Below are 23,564 nucleotides of genomic sequence, written 5' to 3' on the forward strand. Positions count from 1 at the left end.
CCATACATATTTCAGCATAGATAAAATACAATATACAATGTAAACTTTACATTGCTAAATAAAACTGCTAATAAATTACAAAACTCTGTGAAAAGAGTGAATTATTGGATGAATTTTTGGCCAAATCTGGTAAAATTATTAATTTCCATTAAGAACATGAGTGCTTCAAATGGCCATATCTGTTAAAAAGTCAATTTGTTTCAAAATGTCAGTGACAGCACTAGAGTCGCCAATCCCCCTTCCAATGTGTGTTTTTGGACTGTGGGAGGACAGTAGAGCACTTGGAGAAAACACACGCAGACACAGGGAGAACACACCAAACTCCTCACAGACAGTCACCCGAAGCGGGAGTTGAACACATAGCCCCAGGGACCTACCTGCTGCACCACCGCCCAAATAAATATACAGTTTTAGGAAAAATAAAGGTACTTACATATGTGTGTAATTTAGTTTTGTTTTCAAATAAAACAGCATTTTCATTGAGTGAGCCTGTCACTGCCTCTTTTCAAACTGCCATTAAAGGAACAACAGTAGACAGCCCAATACACTTACAGTATTTACAGCACTTACAGTACACTTACAATAAGAACAGTAGGCTACTCCTATTATGTCAACCTACCGACATTCATGTTGTCTAGCATTGTGCTGAGTGATGTGGGGAAAGGGAAAGCCATCCTTCTCATCCCCAGAGAGAGGGAAAGGCTGAGAATAATATATGGCATCACCAGGACAACCCCACAATCTGACACTTAGACTGTAACAATACCAAAAAATCTCCCACAAATAGAGCATTTTCTGTTTCAAAATACACATAGATTATATTTTCAATGGAGCATGAGCTCACAAACACCAGCCTTTAATAAGCTAAAGAGTATCTGATGGTTTTAAAGTACAGATGTTTGATGTCTGAAGTTGGCTATTTAAACTTTTCTCTGCAGTTACAAATTAATGTTTATTTGGTATTTTGTAACACTGCAAACTTGCTAAAACTGTGTCTGGGACTTCTACACCTCCGTTCCCACAATGCTACAATGCTGGGAGAAGTAAGTCTGGCACATGCTTCCAGTTAGCACTGCTTTTTAAAAGAAACTGCTGTAAACAATAAGTTGTTTTTGGGCAGCTCAACATACTTGGAGGAGAACACCAAATGCACAGGGCCCAATTTCCCAAAAGTGTCTTAATGGGGATAAATTATTAAAATGGGGATAAATTATAAAAAACTTAAATACTTTTTGCAGTGCATTTGCACATTAAAATGGGGATCTAGAGTCTACCAACCCACAAACTATGAAATAAGACCATCCAATCAGCTTTATGTGGTCTGAACTAATTTTGTGTTGCTTTTTACAGAGTGCAAATTTAGTACTGTCCTGCTTCTTCAATCAAGGCTTAAAGGAACACTATGTAATATTTTTACCTTAAAATTACAATTTCAAAATCATTGTGATGCTTCACTGACCTGTAATAAGGAGAATAGAGCCTGTGTCGTTGTCGCTCTGCAATTACACCAGCAAACCACTAGAGCGAACATCTTCCTTAACCCTATGTAGTGGTATTAATTTTATGAATCTTTACAGTGCACTATTTAGTGAGTGAAGTGTAGATGAGTTAATATTTCTGGACTTCTTTACTTGAGCAATGCAAACCATGTTCATCCGACTGCAGACCAATCAGTCGTTGTGAACGTGACGAGTTACATTTCTGGACAGGTGCGCATCAGGCTTAATACTCAGGAGACAGCTACTTCTATTGGTTCGGAGGGGCAGCACCTTGTACTTAATCTTTGGCAATTTCTGCTGTGTTCATCCATGTCAGACTAATTAATAACATTCTATTAAAAGACTGGGGAACCAAGAGTAACACTAGAGTCTTTTCACCTACAGTGTGTTAAGCATGAGACTTGTTACAAAAGTATAATAAGACGCTAGAGCCATAATATGTCATCGTAATTTTAATTTTGATACTTAAGTACATTTGAAGGTAAATACTTTTGTACTTTTACTCAAGTGGAGATCTACAACGAGTACTTCTACTTTCACAGGAGTAATATTTTACCTATTTTAAATATTTTTTGTTAATATTTTTAACTCAAGTACATGGTTTGGGTCTCTCTCTCTCTCTCTCAATCTATTGAACACTAACTTTGCATAAAGGAAATGTCTGGCTGGAAGCACTGAGCAGATGTGCTGAGAGGTCTTCTGGGACTTGTAGTTATAAACCTGAAAACAGCATTTTTCTTACAAATTCTCCAGGGAGGCTGTGTTTAAAATATAATTTTCATAGACACACACACATATACACGGCTCAGTTTAACAGCATAACCACATGGCCTGAGTCTTGAATAATTCAGTATGATTTATGATTCATGAGACAGTAGTGTGTAAATATTTACACATGCACACAGGAGCTTCCTTAACAGCAAATAAAAAATCCACTTAACACACTTCATAGGACTCTCATCACTGTGCCTTTAATCCCAATTTGGTCAATGAAAAAAAAAATCTTCTTGCTTATGGTTATTTGTCTGTGCTAAAAATATGTCTCAGAGCTGTAGCCCTGTTTATTGTACATGAAAAAAACACTAATATTTTGTGTTACAAACAACCAACTGAATATAAATGTATACATGCTTTGGTTGCTTTTCCCAAGTAGACTGAATAAACCAATAAGAAGTGCTTACTGATCCAACATTTTGTTCAAAAATAGCTTGCGCACTCACTGTGAAAATATCACAATGCCCCATTAACATTAAAAGCAGCAAATAAGCAAAAATGCCTACCAGGGGTCCATAAAAATCCAGCTAGAGTCTTGGGGCTCTGAGGTGCGAGAAGTAAATAAAACACTACCCCCAGTAAATACAGTAAGAAAAGAAGGACACAAAACACCTAAAATATCTTAGCAAATTTGTAAGTTATATTTCTAATATGTAAACAATCTACTGTAATAGCTCAGGAGTTTTTGAACACTGGTCACAACCCATCCAAGAGTTATCCAAGAGCCAAAAAATGTTTCCCATCCAAGGGTTGCTGAGGAAAATAATAATAACGGGATAAGTAATTTTAACAGGCACATAAATAAAATAAAAAAGTCAGAGGTCTACATCATTCTCTCTGTGCCACTTCAGAGCACATTCTTCATAAAACAAACAAATCATGGTTACAAGAAAAGAATGAAAATGAGTGAAAAGTGGTTATAAAGGCTTCGTTAAAATGTAGGGAAAATGATTTGTGTAGTGGCACAATTAAAAGTGAAGGTCAACTGACCTACATTAAGTGTAAGACTAAATGAAGGTCAACCCTACAAGAACATGGGCTGGAAAAAGGCATCAGGGCTTGACAATGCCACAGAAAGATTACTTTCTGTCTGAATCCTTATATTGGCACAGAGTACAAAAGCAACATCGAGAAAAGGCTTAGCTGCACCCATGGACCTATAATCTTCTTATTTGGGGCATAGACAAAGAACATAGAGAACAAAACTGACCCACACATCCTCACGCATGTAAAAGCAGATACTAAAAATCTCTATCTCTATGATATTTTGTATGTATTAAAAAGGATTGGCACAATTTAATGTTTAGGTTTATATAGGTAAAGAAAAAAACAATAAATATATGGCTGCATTTTATCTATCTATCTATCTATCTATCTATCTATCTATCTATCTTGCAAAGTGCTGTATGTTTGTGCATGATTTGACAGTCCATTGTGTGAGTCATAAACCAATCAAACATAACTTTATGTATATTAATTATATCCAATAACTACTGTACAATCACATGAATATGTCAGAGATATAGAAGTAATTTATTCTTCATTGATTATGCTGTTTTGCCTTATGCATTTAAATACACATGAGCATTCCAATACATACACATAAAATAATTTGGTAGTGTGTAAATATCCCAGCTGCTGAACAATGTATGTGCTGTTTGGAAGCATTCTTGTCTATGTCTTCAGTCTCTCTTGTCTAGATTACATCACACACACAGGGCATGTCAGATATAACAGAGGCCATGTCTGCTAACATAGCTGCATTACACTGAAGAATAGATCTCCAAACAAACATGACAACCAGTCAGGGATTAGAATTAGCCTGCTAGCACTACCAGGAGTTTTCCTATGTTCTTGTGCCTAATATGAGAGACCTAACATTGTGTATCTGTGTGTATGTGTGTGTGTGTTTATACACACTGAAGGTCATAGTCTAAAGTGGGCCAATACTCTGAATAATCAAGTATTATTGCGTTACATTTGTTTTTGTTTCACTGGCAAGTATTCTGAAGTACTTTGTAACCTTGTACTTAAGACAATTCTTAAAATTATAAGCACTTCCAGAAACCTTTCATAACAAATGTTGTTTTTTGTTTTTTGTTTGTTTGTTTGTTTGTTTTTTGCACAATAGATTTGAATATTGGAGTACAGAAAAAATGTAAACATAAAATAACAAAACAAATAGTGCAGGGAAAGTACAAAAAAGCCCAAAGGCTTTATTAGGCTGGTATTAGGCACTTTCACATTTTAGTCTAACTTAAATTGTACACATTAAAAGAAGAGTAACAAAAGAAGAAGATAAAATGTACAGGAAAAAATATTGGCGATACAGTGTAAAGAGTCATACCACTGATAATGTAGTATTTGAACTTACTACCGTTTGAGTATTCTGACCCCACTGTAACTTGCTATATACTTATCTTGAAGTTCATAGGCAATTCTGCCACACAAACAACATTCATTCATTCATTCATTCATTGTCTGTAACCACTTATCCAGTTCAGGATCCTGGTGGGGCCAAAGCCTACCCAGAGTCACTGGGCGCAAGACAGGAACACACCTGGATATTGTGCCAGTCCTTCACAGGGCAACACACACTCACAGATTCACTCACACACTCACACCTACGGACACATTTGAGACCATGGGACAAAACTGGAGCACCCAGAGGAAACCCACGCGGACACGGAGAGAACATACTCCTCACAGACAGTCACCTGGAGCAAGACTTGAACCCACAACCCCAGAATCCTGGAGTTGTGTGACTGCGACAACAGAGGCCCCTAATTTCCTGTAAATAAAAGAATTTTTTAAAAACGTAACTTCCATTTACTACACTCTATAACAACAAAAATATAATCTAATTTAGTCTAATCTTGAACTATGTAGTTATCATGTTCCTAGTGTAAGAGGCTATTTATTTAAATGTTCTTCTGCTGCTCCTGTACTACTGTACTATCACCGGTCTGGATGAGGAGGAAGTGGGAGTGGTTTCCTACCTTCCCCTAAAGTTACATAGTGCAGTTTCTGTAGTGCTGAGTGCAGAGTAGCAAATGGCACTTTTCCACCACAAGTCAGACTCTACTCGACTTGACTCGACTCAGCACAGCTCAGCTCGCTTTAAGCTTGTCGCTTATCCAGTAGCACTGCTCCCCTGCGAAATGGAGATGGTGACGTATAAAAACCCAGTCTCTAATGGGAATTGCTGGCTTTGAAAACCACAACAACGACGGCGGTAAATTTAGTTGCTGTTTAGTCATCGTGTATTTATATGTTGTTTTTGTCTTTTAGACTGAACACGGCTCTGCAACCCAGTTCTCACAGATCAGTTTTCCTTGACAAATGTTCGGCTTCCGCTGGAAATTATCGTTGGCCATCGGCCAGAGGAGCATTTAAACCTCTTCAAAACATAAACAGCTGCCATTGTGAGTCTGATAAAAATAAATAAATGAAGGCTGCTGTAACTTATATTTGGATTATAAATAATTTCATGCAGGTGAAAAAAAAAATGAAATTGACTGAAGTACAGGAGATTATTTGTTTATATATGCATTTAAATGAAATAATCTCATATATATATATTGATCAATGGCATAAATTTGCTCTTGACATTGGTCAGGACCTATGAAAATTTTTTTCTCCTTTGCTCTGTGATAAAATGACCATGTAACAATACATTGTAAACTGACAACTGGCAGTTTGTTGTTCAGTTAATTTCCAAACCACGTTATTCACAACTACATTTACACGTTTACACATTTACTACATTTTAGCCTGCTGTTATTATGATGTACTCATTTCATTAGCAAACTTGACTTTAAGTGACATACACATTCCTTTAATATATAGCTCCTTAGTCTTGCATATGACTGGAAAGTTTTCCTTCCAGTTTTGGCGATGCTCACAACCAAATTACAGAGACTCATGTGACAGCAGGGAAAGGCACAGCCAATCACACTGGTCATGTGTGTTATGGGGAGGTAGGACTCGAGTAGGGAATGTGATTTAACCCTTTCTGCACCTCTAGGTTAATGAGATGTTGACAGATAAGGTTTTTTTGGTGGGGACAATTCAATAATCGCTGGATATTTTTGGGGACACGTTACCTCTGTCCATGCTAGTTCTATGCCCTTGATTTTGATTTCCAGTATTGGAGTAGTAGTGGTAAATGAATAAATATGTTCATTGCTAAGAAATATGAGTTAATTTTTTGCTTTGCATGTGACAAGTAGGAACATGTAGTATAAAGTTTTTCATGTTTTATTTTTTTAAATACCAGAAATAAAAAATGCATATTGGTTATTATTTTTCATTATTATTTGCCTAATAATACTTTTGTATTATTAGCACTGAACAATTAGCACTATTTTGACAGCAATGAAACTAAAAAAAAGCCAAAGAATGTCTGAATTTTAAAATAGCATCAATTCAGTCTAGCAGACAATATCCAATCCAATCTAACTGATATCCAATCTGGGCTCCAGAGACACTTTTACTGAAATAGGAATAAAGAGATTCTTGTGGGAAGGGGATTCAAACAACAAAGGAATTTCAAGAATTTTTACAGACCAGGATATGGTGAGGGAAAGGGAATGGGATACACCTAAAGAAATGAAAAGAAACCAAAGGAGAAAATAAAATATATTTCCTTCAATTTAACTATGATACTTCACTCCAAGTTTGCTCCCAAAGCTGAAATAAAACCCTTCCATTTCCAATTCCAATCCCACCACTTATTCAATACAAAAATATATCGTACACAGGTGACATTAGCTAAAGGACACATCACACTCCTGATGATAACCCAGTGCCATCACTTTCCTTGAGAGACGAATAAAAATATTCAGCCAGCAGGTTCCTGTGTTCACAGACTAGAGAATGACAAACACAAACTGTGCAGCAACAAATGAGCTAATGTCTGACTTAACATATACAAGGTGGATCAACACATTACCACAAATCAGTGTCACTGCAGTGCTGAGAATGATAGACCACCCGAATCATACCTGCTTTTTGATGGTTCTGTGATGGATCCTGACTATTGAAGAACAGGGTAAAATGGTGATAAGGAAGTATACAGAGAAACAAGTGTACTACAGATTGACTGATAAAATGGACAATGAGTGTAGATGCAAGGTAGGTGTTTCTAAGTTTGATCTACTGAATAATATTCAGGCAAAAAAGCTGAGCACCTACTCGCTGCACAAAATAACAGAGTCAAACAGAGGTAGGAATCTAGCTAATCAGTTAATCTCCTTATTCAATATAACAGTACAGCACAGCTGTTTCTCTGCATCTGTTGCAAACTAAAAATAAATAAATGTATAAAACTATTTGTTACAGAGGGAGTAGAGGAAGGTACATTTCAGGTAATAATTCTTAATATTACATTAGCGTGTGTCTGTACCATGACTACAATCAGAAGTTGCTCTGGACGAGAGCATCTGCCAAATATATTTCAAGAATTACCATGAATATTAGATCCTATATCACTTACTATAGAGCAGACATAAGGATTATTTTCGCTTATCTAAGTTAATCCCTGTCTGCTACATATTAACCATATGTGTAATTAAAAGAAACAACAGTCCATTTACTTCTATATGTAAGTCAATGGGTTTTATAATCTTTTCTGTAAACAAGGCGACATAGTAGAATGAGGCCCTTAGAAATGGACTCTGCTAAAGATGCTCTAAAGATGCTAAAGCAGCCAGGAATTAGATGGGATCATGCTGCAGCTTTACTGCATTATAGCCTTCAAAGTACAACATAAGGGCTTTACTACCTTATGTATTATTGGCATAACTTTGTATTGACCATTAAAAAGTAACACACACACACACACACACTTACACAAACACTAATGAATTCAGACAGACATGAGGAAGTGTAAAAACTGTGTGTCATCTCCAACTAGGTCAGAATGAGGTTTTGGTACGAGACCTGGGGCAGCATCTCTCTCTCTCTCTCTCTCTCTCTCTCTCTCTCATGTCATTTTCATGCCAATTTTTCATGCCAATTTCAGTACTGCTGTAATGTATCTGTCTCCCTTTGCTCACCCAGTCTCTTTTGTTCTAATACACTTTCTTGACTTTCGTAAAGCTTGCAGACCTTATATATGAATACCTTATATTTGATTTCAGTTGTTTTAAAATGAGCTATAATTCCTATATATCATAACATTTGGTTCAAACTGAAATCATTAATTAATGAGTGTTTGATCAATTTGGTATCATGTGGTATCATTAAAATTCACTATCAAAACATCGTCCAAGTAAATCACCATAACAAAAATAAGTTTAAATCCTTGCTTCCTGAGTACTGTATATCTCTGATATAACACTAAAGAAAAACTCTCTGAATAATGTAAACAAGATTCCAACATAAAGCACAGTTCAAGAATGGAACATACTCTTAATTTTGTTTATATTGTTGCATATTTTAGATATAAATTTTGGAAAAACAGACCATAAAAAAACATGAGAAATTTGAATGAAGAAACTGCAATTAGAACTGGCCAAAATAATTAATTATCTGTACATCAATTGTTTTTGTTAGCTTTTGTCCATTCATCTGTTTATATCTCTCTTTCTGTTTTTTTTCCTGCACTTTATCTGATCTATTGAACTCGGAACTGAAATCAAAACTACTTAAAAAACAGGAGAAGTGTTGATTTAGTGAAGATGTTTAATTCTTTGCCATTCTGTGCACATAATTAACACAAAAACTTTATCCCAACCCTCCAAAACACACCCTGACTTCATATAGGTTTTACCCACATGGTTAAATTGACACTGGCAATGAAGTATAGTTCAAGACCTGTCGTAAAGCAATACAGTAGTAACACACAAAATAAACAAACATATGAATGAGTGGTGAGTGGTACTGTGTTAGTGTGTGCTGCACTGGTACGATTGTAACAAACACAGCAGCGCTGTCTTAATATTGACCTGTTTAAAAAGAAGTGGTCTCCAAACCTCCTCCTGAACATCTGCATTCCTGTGTAATTTAGCTACAGCCCAAATCTAATGCTTTGTTCACACTTCAGATGAAGTTGGATTTGCTTTTAGATCAGACGGTTAAACTGGGTCCACACTCCAAGTTAGCAGTGACCAGATAGTGTTAATTCCATCAACATATGACAAAAATAATCTATGCTGAAATGTTTTTTGCAATTTTATTCAATGAATTAAAAACTAAACCATAATAAAATTACAGATGAATGACCTGTTATTTCTGATTGGAAAACAGCAAATCGCATTGAAATAAAAAACATGAAAATGCTCCATCTGTTTGCTGTTGCCAAGACCAGGGAGTGCAGATATATTTCCCCTTTTCCCACTGCCCCGGGGCTAAAGTGGATTAGGGCTGGAGTCTGCAGGAAGATGGATTTCCAGGAGAAGCCTTGGTGACCAATAGAGTAGGGGTCTGACCTGTGGCTCTGTGGTGGGTGGGGTGAGATCTGCTGCTGCTGAGTGGGCAGAGCTGGTGTTGATGGTCACGTTCTTGTCTGAGCGGTTGCTGCCATCACGGCTGCGCGGTTTATGCCGCTCCCTGCTTCGATCACTGTGGCACAGAGACGCACAAACACACACACACACACACACAGAAATAAAGGAAGCACTGTAATTATCACAATCACATAAACTGTTTCATACACACACAAACCTAGAATTAACCTTCACTCCGAGGTGCCTTTCCTTTAATTTATCCTACTCCTCTTTTTCCATCCTGTCCTCTTGGATGCTCTCTGTCACTCTTGCTGTCTCCCATCCACACTCCTCTGGAGCAGCTGGTGTAAACTGGGTTAGATGCAGTCAGCTGTGACAGTCCTAATCCTTACAGGGTTTATTCACACCCTTCTCTCTCTCACACACATTTTCAGTGTCATCAAATTCAGTCTCTCTTTCCCTCACTCCCTTTCTCCTTTCTTTTCTTTTGTTCTGCATTTTTTCTGCATCTGTATTTTTATGTTTTCATTTTCTGTTTCTCGCTCTGCTTTCTCTCTTTGTTCATAAATCTCTTAAACTTTGTTTCTTTTTTGCATCTTTCTTGTTCTCTTATTTCCCTCTTTTTACCTTTCATTCTCTCTCCTCTCTGTCCATGTATCTGTGGTGTTGCACTCCTGTGTTGAATTATTTCCGAACACTTTACATCTGCTAGGGTTTGGAATAAAATGCAGCAAATAAAACAAAGGAAAATACAAACAGATACACACGCACACACGTTTATGTGGCATCAAACGGCAGCGTGTATAAGGAGTGTGTTATCTGGCAGAGGGGAATTCTTTGGGTCATTGCCTTCCTTACTGCAAAACAGACAGATTACACTCGTTTAACCGCAGTCATTTTCTCTAGTGCAGTAATCCATTAGGAGCAGGCCTGCACAAAGGCAGTTTCTAAAAATATGATCTACGGATATAGAAGGTGTGGCAAAACCAAAAAAAAAAAATAATAAAAAAAAAAATAACATAGTTTTCATGATGAGGGATTTCGAACTAAGTTCTGTAACCCACTTCTTCTCAGTTCTCCGTAAATGGAGCAGTGTGTTTCCTGTGGCAATGATTTTGGTGAAGAAAAAAATGTAACATATTTTCTGTGCTTTAAACAGCTCTGTGCGGTTAAGCAGTACAACACAGTACAATAAGAATCACATACACACACAAAGTTTTGCTGGATGGGTTAAACAATATTCAGGAATTAAGAAACAAAATTCCAAACACTTTTAAACATTTTGAACTCATGCTTCCTGACTACAGGTCCTCCCATGTGTGTTTAACATTGTAGATGGCGATGTAATCAGTGATTTCACCATTATGTAAGCTACATCCACTGTGGACACAAACATTCAGCGCAAACATAAAAAAGGCATATTAATTCCAGTAATTTCAATGGAAATTTAGGATGAGCAAGTGTCCACAACAGAGTGTGTGATGGATTAAATGCATGCTATTTATTATTAAATATATTGTAAAATATAATGCCATAAATATTGTCAAAATTGAAAAGCTACATTTACATGTATCAGCATCACCAGGTACAGGAAATGAGTCTCTGTCATTTTCACATCTGAAAATATTTGAACAATTATGCCGTGTTATAAACATTCATTCATTCATTATCGGTAACCACTTATCCAGTTCAGGGTCACGGTGGATCCAGAGCCTACCTGGAATCATTGGGCACAAGGGAATACACCCTGGAGGGGGTGCCAGTCCTTCACAGGGCAACACTCACTCACTCACATAAAGAACACTTTTGAGTCACCAATCCACCTACCAATGTGTGTTTTTGGACTGTGGGAGGAAACCCACAGGGAGAACACACCAACTCCTCACAGACAGTCACCCAGAGCAGGAATCGAACCCACAACCTCCAGGAGCTATGTGACTGCGACACTACCTGCTGCGCCACCTTGCCGCTGGTGGTATAAATATGCATTTTAATTATATATATATATAATAAACCTGATCAAGTTAATAGGTTCTTTTCAAGTGAAGTGAATTGTTCCCATTCACACTAACTGTAGCTGTACTCTTGGGGGGTCTAAGCTATCTTCATTTTGGTTTATATGCAAGAGCCAGAGAGTTAATAAATATCTACATCTGCTGAAAGATCTTCAATTTCCTCTTAATCACCGTGCCAGTTGCATTTTAAGTGCCCTCATTTCACGCTGCCTCAGACAGACATTTACCACTGGTCTGAGCATGAAAGAGTATGCAAGGTTTGTTTAGCCAATCAGAATGCTGATTTGTTGCTGTCACTCAGCTTTGCCGCGCTGTTGGTAAATGCCTTCAATTCTCCCTCATGGTGCTTCCAGCCATAGATACAATGGAGAGTCAGGTAAGTAACAGTGCTAGTTCATGTTTCTTTTTGCAACAAATCAGTGTTCTGATTGGTTAAACAAGCCTCGCAATCTAATTGGTCCAGCAAAAGCTTTCCTATTGGTCCATCAATTGGCCGTCAGAACTGGGTAAAAAAAAGAGATTCACACAAGCAGTTACAAACGCAGTTACAAATTGCTCAAATGCAGTTCCAAATTCCGTTACATCTGTGAGTATTGTTTTACAAGCTCAAAATCTTTTTGACCCTTTTTTCACTCCATAGATATGGACTACAGTCTGTAGTGTCTGATCAAAGTAGTTACAAAATGCATTTACATTCCTACATGTTAAAGAAATAAAAATAACTTTTCATTAACCTATGAAAGCCCAGACTTTTTCATCATAAATCCAAATTATGAGAAATACAAAACAGAAAGAAGCAAAGAAAGAACCAAAGAAGCAACATGGAACACATATTTAAACATTTCTTGCTGTGTTCTGTAATTATTTTGGAGTAAAAACCCAGTGAAACAAACATTGCAACAACCATTTTTTAACTTGCATTTCAACATTTTGTTCCTGAGACATCAGAGTGTGTCCTTTATAACACAGGACAAGTGAATAAAGCTTTTGAGTTGTTAAATATATTGCAACACACCTTTTAGAAACAAAACTTTTAAAATAAACATTTCTATGATCTCTATGTCCTCATGAAGCATGCTGTCATATTGTAAATACAGTCACATGTGCACACACTCACAGTAACTGTCATGTGACTACATCCAAGATGCTCCGCAAATGTCATTTAGGGACATCATATGTGATGTGAAGGATAAAGTTATGTAGGGAAATTTCCTGACAATTCAGACTATAAAACATCTCCTCCTCTACTTAAGGAAACACCATGAAGATTCAGAAGCAGCACTTTCAGCAGAATTCCTCTTCTTTCAAGAAGCTAAAACAGTGAAAACTAACCAAACAAAATGTGAACTGCAGCATTTTAAAATGGAATTTTGGGTGTGGAAGGGTTAAACTCAGCTGGGCCTAAATTCCAGGGTCCTACTGGGACGGTTTTGGTGGAGTGGTGACAGGAAAGCCAGCAACAATAGAGATGAAAAAAAAATTAGCTCTGAGCCAGCAGGGTTCAACTAGACTGAGTCAACATCAGAGGGGACAGAGAGTGTGTGTCAACGTTTCACATCACCATGGTTACAGATCCCATCTTGGGTTACAAAAAGCAAGGAATATAGACCCACAGGATTAAATTGGTTCATATCATACGACAAACACAGACAAACATATGTACACACACATACATATATACATATATATATATGAACACACCATGGATTGTGTTAAATGCTGAATTCTTCACAGTTTTCAGAAAGTTCTCCCTTTTAAAAACACTCAAAATAAATGTATCTATTTTAGGATTAGGATACATTAGGATCCTAAAACCAGCTTCTACTCCATATTTTTCAGTCCTGATTAATTCTGGCCCTGACACAGCCAGCATATTACAAATAAAACCTTTCATATATTAACAGTGTAAACCCCTTTAAACCTCATTCTCCATAACGACTCTCCATTCACAGTGTAGCTCATTAATTTTGCTGATAAAATTCACCCGCTAAGACTCCTAAATAGATTTAACTGTAATAAATAATGGGAATTAAAATTTTACTCAGTAAGCTTATTTTCCCCTCGGATGAGTACATTTGTGAAGTAATGTGTGAATGGGAGATTTCAATGTAAATGTTAAATGGAATTAACATGCTGCCATTTCTGTAAAATATCAGGGAGTTCAAGCTGTGTGTGTGTGTGTGTGTGTGTGTGTGTGTGTGTGCGTAAAACTATTTTGATATATCTTACCTGTGTCTGTTTGATCCGCGTGAGTGGTGGGAGTGGCCAGAATGGACAGAGTCTGTGTCCATGATGATGCTGTGTAAGCCCTATGATTGGTGAAAAATACTGGGTGCGCCGAGAGTAGTGTGAAGGCTACAGACAGTCGAACAGGAATTAATGGGTGATGTCTATTAATTACATAACATCAACCTGGAACGAGAGAGAGAGAGAGAGAGAGAGAGAGAGAGAGAGAGAGAGAGAGAGAGAGAGAAGAGAGAGAGAGAGAGAGAGAGAGAGAGAGAGAGAGAGAGAGATTAACAGAGTAAGCAACAGAAATTTGCATTTTAAATAAATGATAATCTGAATGTATGATAAGAGATAACAAACAGTGGGAAACAACTTAAAAATGGCCTCTATCTATTCAAGCACTGATCTAAAGCAAGCTTCCATGAATCTTGATGGATGCAAGAAGGCTTGCACTGGTCATAGTTACTGGACTGTGTCTCTAAAGATAGAAAAATAGGTCTTGAAAAGTTGGAATAATATATTACAAAACAGTGTGTACAGCAATGGGAAAAAATGTGTTGACATATTCCAGATAAATAACGTTGATGAAGAATCATATGACAGCTGAGTGGAAAAGGGAGAGAATTTAGGCCACAAAGATTTATGAAGAGGCTCTAATCCCACCTGACATCACAAAGGAAACAAATATGCATGAATATACACACGAACACACCCACTCATGCAGAAACTATACACACATATGCCATTTAAAATGATTCAAAATGCCTAAAAAACAAGACTACACCACAGGAGAGTTGGGCTTTCCACAAAGCCAGAGAAAGCTCACATGAATCTATGAGCTAATAGCAATTAGTTTGTTAATACGAACAAATACACACACACACACACACACACACACACACACACACACACACACACACACACATATATATATATAATCCACACGTTCACTCTTCGCTTTATCAACTCTGACCAAAACCAAGGGTTTGGTTTCACTGTAGGATTTTGAGTTTTAACTGAACTATAAACTCAATGTTCATAGAAAGACGGACATTGCACAAAATACAATAAAAACATCCGTTAATATATTTACATGTATTAGACTAGGTCTGTAGGTGACAAAATATATCATTTACAAGTATTTCTTATGTACAGTACATGTATTGTTCATGTACACATCCGAGTGAAATTTACTTACGCTAAATAACAGCTTAGGAATTACTCTATTAAAGAAACTGGTAGGATATCACATGTAGTTCCAGTTGAAAAAAATTACAGAATGACTGTTTAATGCAAAGGGTGGGTTGTTAACAGTACAGGGAGGGTTTTAAAAGTCCAAATACTCGTTAAATACATAAAAAAATATCTTTCCTCTACTTCGTGCAAATTTGTTTTTCGCAGGTGGTCTTGGAACGCATCCCCTGCGAAAAACGAGGGATTACTGTATTTCAAAAATGTAAAGTCACTGTGTATTGTTGGATGGCAGTTAGTTCCACTTGCGAATCTGTGTGTGAGCGTACTGGGAAAACTCATTGAAAAGTGCAGATATTGAATTTAAAGAACTGAAATTAAGTGACCCTAAAACACCATTGTAGCTGGTGGCACTGTCCCAATTTGAGACGTGATGTGAATAGCATCTCTCATGCAGCCGCATGTATACAGCGCTTTGTCTCCTTACAGCCACAGCCTCTCACACTTTATGGAGAAACGGCATGGGTTTGGGAGGTGGGACTCGAGGATGAGACCTTAACTGTTACCAAAACACTGACTAGATGCTGATGAACCACTGTATTGTATTTCATCCAAAATGATTGGTAGGGACAATTCTATAGTCACTGGATTGGTATAGAGACATGTCCATACAATCTCTACCCAACCCTAGCCCTTGGTCAGACAACATGTAGTTTGCTGCTGTAGTTAATGGGGCTGGTATATAAGGCCATAGTTTGAAGACCCCTGATATATGGGTGAGTCAAAAGGACACCCTTTTTTCCTTTGATATGCTACACGACTACTCTAACTCTAGCTCTGGAACAATCTTCCAGCTAGTGTTCGGGACGCAGACACAGTCACTATGTTTAAGTCTAGGCTCAAAACACACTTGTTCAGTTTAGCCTTTGGCAACTAACCTCTGTCTAGTTTAAGGTTGTGGTTTCAGGAACTCATGGACATGGAGAATCTGGGTTAACGTGGATGATGTGCTCACAATTACTCTTGCTTGGAACGAAAGGATGTCTTTGCCTGAGCTCCTTCTGGTTTCCCTACTCCCAGTCTGTTACAGTCAGATCCGTCACTACACTAAAGAAAATATTCACATGCTCTTATTCTCTGCTACACTCAACTAAACTAACTGCTTCCCTTTACTGTTTTACTGTTTTCTGAGAGAATGGTGGCCCACTGATGGAAGATTGTTTGCTGGATTCTCCTGCAGACCAGACCAGACCAGCTGCTCACCTTATTATTATTATTATTATTATTATTATTATTATTATTATTATGTAGCATAATGACACTTCATTGGTGATCAAATAAAATTCAATCTATAGTTTGATCAGAGGAGGATGGGTCCTCTTTGTGAGTCTTGGTTCCTCCCAAGGTTTCTTCCTTCAGCCTCGAGGGAGTTTTTCCTTGCCACTGTCGCCTTCGGCTTGCTTGCATTGGGCTTTGATTTAAATGTTCTGTTTTGAAACTGTGAAGCTGCTTTGTGACAATGTCAGTTGTAAAAGGCGCTATACAAATAAATTTGATTTGATTTGATTTGATTCCCATTGGAAAAACCTGCCCTTGATCCAGTATTGTGGTTTTCAAGATGGCGGCCATGTTCCAGACATACCCTCATCCATTACTTGCTGGTGTATTTAGATAAAAGGGCAATATCCCAACAGGTGTGGGTAAGGGAGAAAATTATGGAACTTTCTGGCTTTACACTTTTACTCATTGGCTTTGGAGCATTTCTCGAATCATCATCTATATTTGCACAACATTACGTGCATTTCTCCAAACATATCGTACAAACTGCACCATTCATTGGATTACAGGCAAAGGCCTGTAACTTGCTCAAAATCCTTAGTTCATGACCCAGAATAAAGGATATATGTCAATGAACAAGTATGTGTCACCAGAGTGAAAATACACTAGGCTGCACTTTTACTACGAGGTGCAAATAAACAGTACAAAGTTAAACATTACTGTACATGTGAGACTAATTAAAAGTGACTAATCACGATTCTTATTCATACTGTTCACTTTTTGTATGGTACATCAATGACAGGCGTGTCTTTATGATACAGAAAATAGACTAGACTGTTTAGCACAAAGGGAATCAGACAAATCAAGACAATTTAGGCAGAGATGTACATATAGGGCTGCATGGGGAATTACACTTGAGCCTTTCTAGACCTCCTGATACTCCTCTCAGTTGGGCCAAAGATTCACATCAACATCATATTGGTTGTCTCATTCAGAATCTATAGGCATCAGGTATGATGTCCTTACATTCTGCGTCCATCGCAGCTGGCAGAGCTGTTTACGATCTGCTGATCGTAAACCTTCTACCAACATGAAGAGTAGATCTCCTTGATTGGGTTGAGGAATGGGGTAATAGAGTGGGAGAAATTCCATAAGCATCTGGTACTGGGTCAGAAACCATTCCCTGATGAGTCTAGAGTGATGGAAACTTGCATTATTCCAAATTGGTAAGTCATATTGATTCATTCCCCTCTCATCATCAGGAATGAGATTCCTGTAGAGAGTCTCTAAGAAGGTGAGGAGATGCTATTTACTGTATGGCTATTTAATGGGAATATGAGTCAGCCCACCATGCTCTGAAATGGCTGCACACATAGTGATGTTGCCTCCTTGTTGGCCTGGAACATCAACAGAAGCTCTATGGCTGATAATATTTCGACCAAGCCATCTGTCTTGTGGTTGAACCCAGCCTCATCCAGGTATATAAATTTGCCAGATGAGTCGCTGGATTCCAGTTCCATGTGGCGCTGTATCTCAGAACATACAAAATCAGTTTTATGGGTTACATGTACTTTCTTTCTGGACAAAATACAGTTATAGTAAATCAGATGTAAACATACTGTATATTTTTTGCAAAGCAATAGCAAATGTACACAGATCTGACTTACTGTACTATATATCATTATACAGTGGCATACTGTTTACTGTAAAGTACTGTTTCTGTATCCACAAAAAGGTTTACATGTGCATACTGATACTGTAGCTCCTTTACTCGGTCTCCATTCCTTTCAAATGGTATTCAGTAAAGTTTTTTCATGCTCATCTGGTGTCTTTTCAGTAACCTGTGAATAGTTGGGAGGCTGACTCAGTGGATATTTTCAAAGACAATGTTGCCTTCAATAATGACACTCTTTATTTCCCTTATTCTAATAGCATTATTAGCTATGACTATGGAACAGCCTCCTGCTGTTGAGGTGTGAAGACGCGTCCTCCTCCTCCTCCCCTGTGAGGTAGTCATGCACTGTAAGTGTTACAAGAGGTGTACATTACTACAGTACAGATTACATTGTTGGATTACACACCTGTTCTCTCTACGAAACGTATGAATGACTGAGGGCATAGTTGATCTCCCAACATTTGGCTAGACCATTTGACCAGCCTCAGCCATTGTATGGTCATGATTAATGACATGGTCTAAAATTGGGGTCCTTATTTCATCTGCAATATAACGTCATTCTTCTTTCTCTGTAATGTGCCAAGTTGAAAAAACAAGAACCTCTGATTTGTTAAGTAACTGTTTTATTTGTGCATTTTTTATTGTTAAATTTATTTATTTGTTAATTTATTTAACTGACAGAAGCACATTGAAAATATTTTCACAGATTGATGCTATTTTGTAAATATAAACATATAAAATTGTATGCATTCAATATGCCCCAAGAAAAGTTCTGACAAAGGCATGTTTTCCAATCCTTTTCCTTTTAATCAAAGCTTTTAAACAAAAGTTTACCTTTTAATTCAACAATTTAATAAATTTGTTAAAGCAGATGCTAATTCAAGCCCATTTCTGCTTCATACAAGACATCAGCTGGTCACCATTCAGTGCTCATCCTCTTCATCATGCCCCACAGGAGACAGATTTCAGGCAGGTCAGTCAAGCACACGCCCTCTATGAAGCCATGATGTTGTAGCACGTATAGAATGAGGCCTGGCATTGTCTTATTGAAATAACCATTGGCTTCCCAGTAAAATATGTGCTTTTGATGGCAGCATATGTCTTTCTAAAATCCCAGTGTTTACCGCCATATCAATGAAAAATTCTCACATATGCAAGTCACTCATACCGTGGGATGCACCCCTGAACCATGAGAGATGCTGGCATTTAAAACAATCACTTATAACATTGTGGATGGTCCCTCTCGTCATTAGCACAGAAAACATGATGTTACTTTTTTAATCTGAAATATGGACTCTGACCACAGCACATGTTTCTACTGTGTTTTGAATCATATAGGATGAGCTTGAGCCCAGCAAATATTTTAGTGGTTCTGCAAAGACTTGATGTCTTTTATTGTATAAGGTTGCATTTCTTGATGCAGCTGTGGATATCTTTTGGAAGTACTCCCAAGCCCATGTGGCTATTTTACAATTTTAAAGCCAGTAGATAATAAAATACCTACATTTGTTGTTTTGCATGAACTAATTATAAATTTATAATAAAAAAGCCCCCTTGAAAAAAACCCGCGAAGTAGCAAATCCGCGAAAGATGAACCTCAAAGTAGCGAGGGATTACTGTATTATGCCTTTAGTCTCAAAATAAAAATGACTTTAACTTCAAAATATGTATGACTTTATGACATGGTATATACATTCTGGTAACACTTTACAATACGGGTGCACAAATAAGCATATATAAATATGTCATGAATGATCTCCTCATAGTATATTAATACATATATTAATGCTTAATATATCAGGAACTAACAAAGGATATACATTAATGACCACATTACTCATACATAAATCGCCATTAGCAAGGGTAAACATTAAGTATCAACATCTTGTTAATTCAATCTCTTAATTAACACTATGACTTGCCTTATTAATTAACATCTTTGTGGGTTAATTTAATTATTTAATTAATTATTGTGGCCAATAACAACCCTAAAGTCAAGTGACTTTATATGAGTAATTACAAAACTCGTAATAAACTCATAATAATCACTTAATCACTGCTTATGTCCCTGCCTATAATTTTGCCTACATCAATGCACAAAGATATGTAACACACAGTATCCAAATAGATCCAATATGTAAAGGGTGTTAATTAATAAGGCAAGTCATAGTGTTAATTAAGAGATTGAATTAACAAGATGTTGATACTTAATATTTACCCTTGCTAATGGCGATATATGTATGAGTAATGTGGTCATTAATGTATATCCTTTGTTAGTTCCTGATATATTAAGCATTAATGTATGTATTTATATACTATGAAGAGATAATTCATGACGTATTAATATATGCTTATTTGTGTTCTTCTAGATGTTTTCTTCTCTGGCTGCAGTCAGGCCCTGCAACAGACTGAAAAGCTGTGAGCTAACTCTTTGATTAAAAAGTTTGAGGATCTCTGCTTGGTACCTAGACTACTTGACGTAAATCTACTCTGCTTTTTTGCTATTCCATTAGGCATATCTGGTACTGTCACGCCCTCATCTTGTTTCGTCTGTTTTCCTATCTCAGCACATGGCTTTGTTTTGTTGTCGTTCACGCCCCGCCTTTGTTACGCCTTCTTGTTCGTTAACCTCGTTATCCGTTTCAGGTGTTTCTCGTTTGTTGGTGTATTTAAGTCCCCTTCCCTCACTTCCTGGTGTCGTTCATTGTTCTTTGTTTCGTTTGCTATGTTCTTCGTGTGCTTTGTAATGTTTGCCTTGTTCTCCGTATTCTTCTTCGTATTGTTTGTTTCGTTTCTCCTGCTCGTTCCTCCTGCTCGTTTCATGCCTCATTCATGTAGTGTCGTTTCGTCTTGTTTTGCTTGCTCTGTTTCTAGTCATGTTATTTCTTCGATTCCTGTTTGCCCTCGAGTTTGTTTCTGTTTGTTTTGTTAATTCCCTGTGAATAAAGTCTGTGTTATTAGCGTGTGCGTCCGCCCCCGTCAGTCCGCACCCCTCGACCCTAACAGAATGAACGACCAAACAGAGGACGCAGCTAGCACGGACTATCTTTTCAAAGAGGCGTTCAGGAAAGTACAGGAGTCTCTAGCGGCAAAGGTGGGTGATCAACCTGCTGCCCTGCAATCCTATATGGGAGTTCCTCCCGAGTTTGAGGGGACTTCAAACGTTGAAGGTTTCCTGCTTCAGTGCCAACTGTACCTTAACTACCTGACTGTTCCGGTGCCACACGAATTTATCCAAGTGATGTTTATGAGATCCCGTCTCAAAGGGAGAGCAGTGGAGTGGGCTGATCGAGTGCTGGGAGAGAGAGCCCTGCATATCACAGTGGAGACATTTAGCGAACTATTGAGAGCCAGATTCTCCCGATAGACTCCCGAGGACATCTCCGCAGGACCCTCTGCTCCCGAGGACTACCCCCTCAGGTCCGGGGAAATTTTTGGGGGGGGGGTTAAGGGTAGGGGCTGTTAGCCTTCAGCCTCAGGACGACGGAGGTGAGGCTAACAGGGGCGCACCTCTAGGGGATCTCATGAGTGCGCCCGTCAAGCCCCCTAAACCCTCTTCCGCTCCAGCACAGTTCCCAGCCTCCGTGGACATCGTCACAGGGCCCCCTGTCTCCGTGAGCGCGGCGCCCGTCGCACCTGTCTCCGTGGACGCGGCGAAACCAGCCGCTCCTGTCCTTGTGAACGTGGCGCAGCCAGCCGCTCCTGTCCTCGTGAACGCGGCTTCCACAGCCGCTCCTGTCCTCGTGAACGCAGCTCACCCAGCCGCTCCAGTCCCTGTGAAGGTGGCTCCCCCAGCCGCTCCAGTCCCTGTGAAGGAGGCTCCCCCAGCTGCTCCAGTCCCTGTGAAGGAGGCTCCCCCAGCCGCTCCAGTCCCTGAGAAGGCGGCTTCCTCAGCCGCACATGCCCCAGAGAAGATGGCTTCCTCAGCCGCACATGCCCCAGAGAGAGCGGCTTCCTCAGCCGCACATGCCCCAGAGAAGGAGGCTCCCCCAGCTGCTCCAGTCCCTGTGAAGGCGGCTCCCCCAGCCGCTCCAGTCCCTGAGAAGGCGGCTTCCTCAGCCGCACATGCCCCAGAGAGAGCGGCTTCCTCAGCCGCACATGCCCCAGAGAGAGCGGCTTCCTCAGCCGCACATGCCCCAGAGAGAGCGGCTTCCTCAGCCGCACATGCCCCAGAGAAGGCAGTTTCTACGACCGTTTCTGCCCCTGTGACTGTGGCTAATGCCGTTTCTGCCCCCGTGACTGTGGCTACGGCCGTTTCTGCCCCCGTGACTGTGACTACGGCCGTTTCTGCCCCCGTGACTGTGGCTACGGCCGTTTCTGCTCCCGTGACGGTGGCCCCGGCCGCTCTTGGTCGTGTCTATGGGACGGCCCCAAGGACTTCGGGGCTGATCCCCAGAACTGTGCCCAGGCTGGTTCCTCGGACTTCCCCTCAGACATTTGCCAGTCCTGGGCACCCCCATGTTGTTTTGGTCCCCCTGTCCTAGTTCCTGTCTCTCTCCTTGTCCCTGTACCCTTGTCTGCTTTGGTTTCGATTCCTGTCGCTGTCACGGTGTTCGTGTCCATTCCTGTAAACGTCTTGGTACCTGTTCCCCTGCCTAGTCCTGTCCAGTCCCCGGTTAGTCCTGTCCAGGCCCCTTTTCAACCCTCTGTCCGGTCTTTTGTCCAGTCCCAGCACCCAGCCTCTGTCCAGTTTAACGTTTTTGTGGTTCTGTCCTGTCCCCAGTTATGGCCCCTGTTTCATCACCAGTCTTTGCTCCTGTTCGTTCCCAACACCCAACCCCAGTCCAGTTACCTGTCGTGTCTCAAGTCCCATCTCCTGTCCAGTCTCATGTAAACACTCTCGTTCAGTCTAGTCCTTTCCAGACCCAGGTCCCATCCCCTGTTAATTCAGTCTTCTGTCCCCGCTCAAGTTCTGTCCCCAGTCCGTTCTCTTCGTTTCAGTGCTTTGCCACCCATCTATAGTTCTTTCGTGTCTCCGTTTCTAGATTGTTCACTGGTTTCTCCCCCTTGTCAGTCTTCTGTTCTGTCCAGAGTCTAGTCTCTTGTCTCCAGCCTTATTTCATGTGTTTGTTACAGTCTTGTTTTCCGTGCTCCCTCCTGCGCCAGCTTCTGGGGGGTCTAGGTTACGCACCCCGGGAGTTGCGCGTTCAGGAGGGGCATCTGTCACACCCTCGTCTCGTTTAGTCTGTTTTCCTATCTCAGCACATGGCTTTGTTTTGTTGTCGTTCACGTTCATTGTTCTTTGTTTTGTTTGCTATGTTCTTCGTGTGCTTTGTAATGTTCGCCTTGTTCTCCGTATTCTTCTTCGTATTGTTTGTTTCATTTCTCCTGCTCGTTTCATGCCCCATTCATGTAGTGTCGTTTCGTCTTGTTTTGCTTGCTCTGTTTCTAGTCATGTTATTTCTTCGATTCCTGTTTGCCCTCGAGTTTGTTTCTGTTTGTTTTGTTAATT

The 23,564-nt window shown here is 39.3% G+C and overlaps 1 protein-coding gene across 1 annotated transcript in view; it reads right to left on the minus strand.

Moving 5' to 3' along the window:
- vangl1 (VANGL planar cell polarity protein 1) overlaps window positions 1–23,564 on the minus strand; it is an 83,469-nt gene that overhangs the window by 30,963 nt on the left and 28,942 nt on the right. The window contains exons 2-3 of the mRNA XM_066686700.1: window positions 13,969–14,151; window positions 9,707–9,839 (exon numbers count right to left, since the gene is read on the minus strand). Coding sequence (XP_066542797.1) covers window positions 9,707–9,839; window positions 13,969–14,030 — 195 coding nt within the window. The 5' untranslated portion in view covers window positions 14,031–14,151. The remainder of the gene's footprint in view (window positions 1–9,706; window positions 9,840–13,968; window positions 14,152–23,564) is intronic.

Source organism: Hoplias malabaricus, chromosome 12, assembly GCF_029633855.1.
Source record: "Hoplias malabaricus isolate fHopMal1 chromosome 12, fHopMal1.hap1, whole genome shotgun sequence".
In the NCBI taxonomy this organism is placed as follows: Eukaryota; Metazoa; Chordata; class Actinopteri; order Characiformes; family Erythrinidae; genus Hoplias; species Hoplias malabaricus.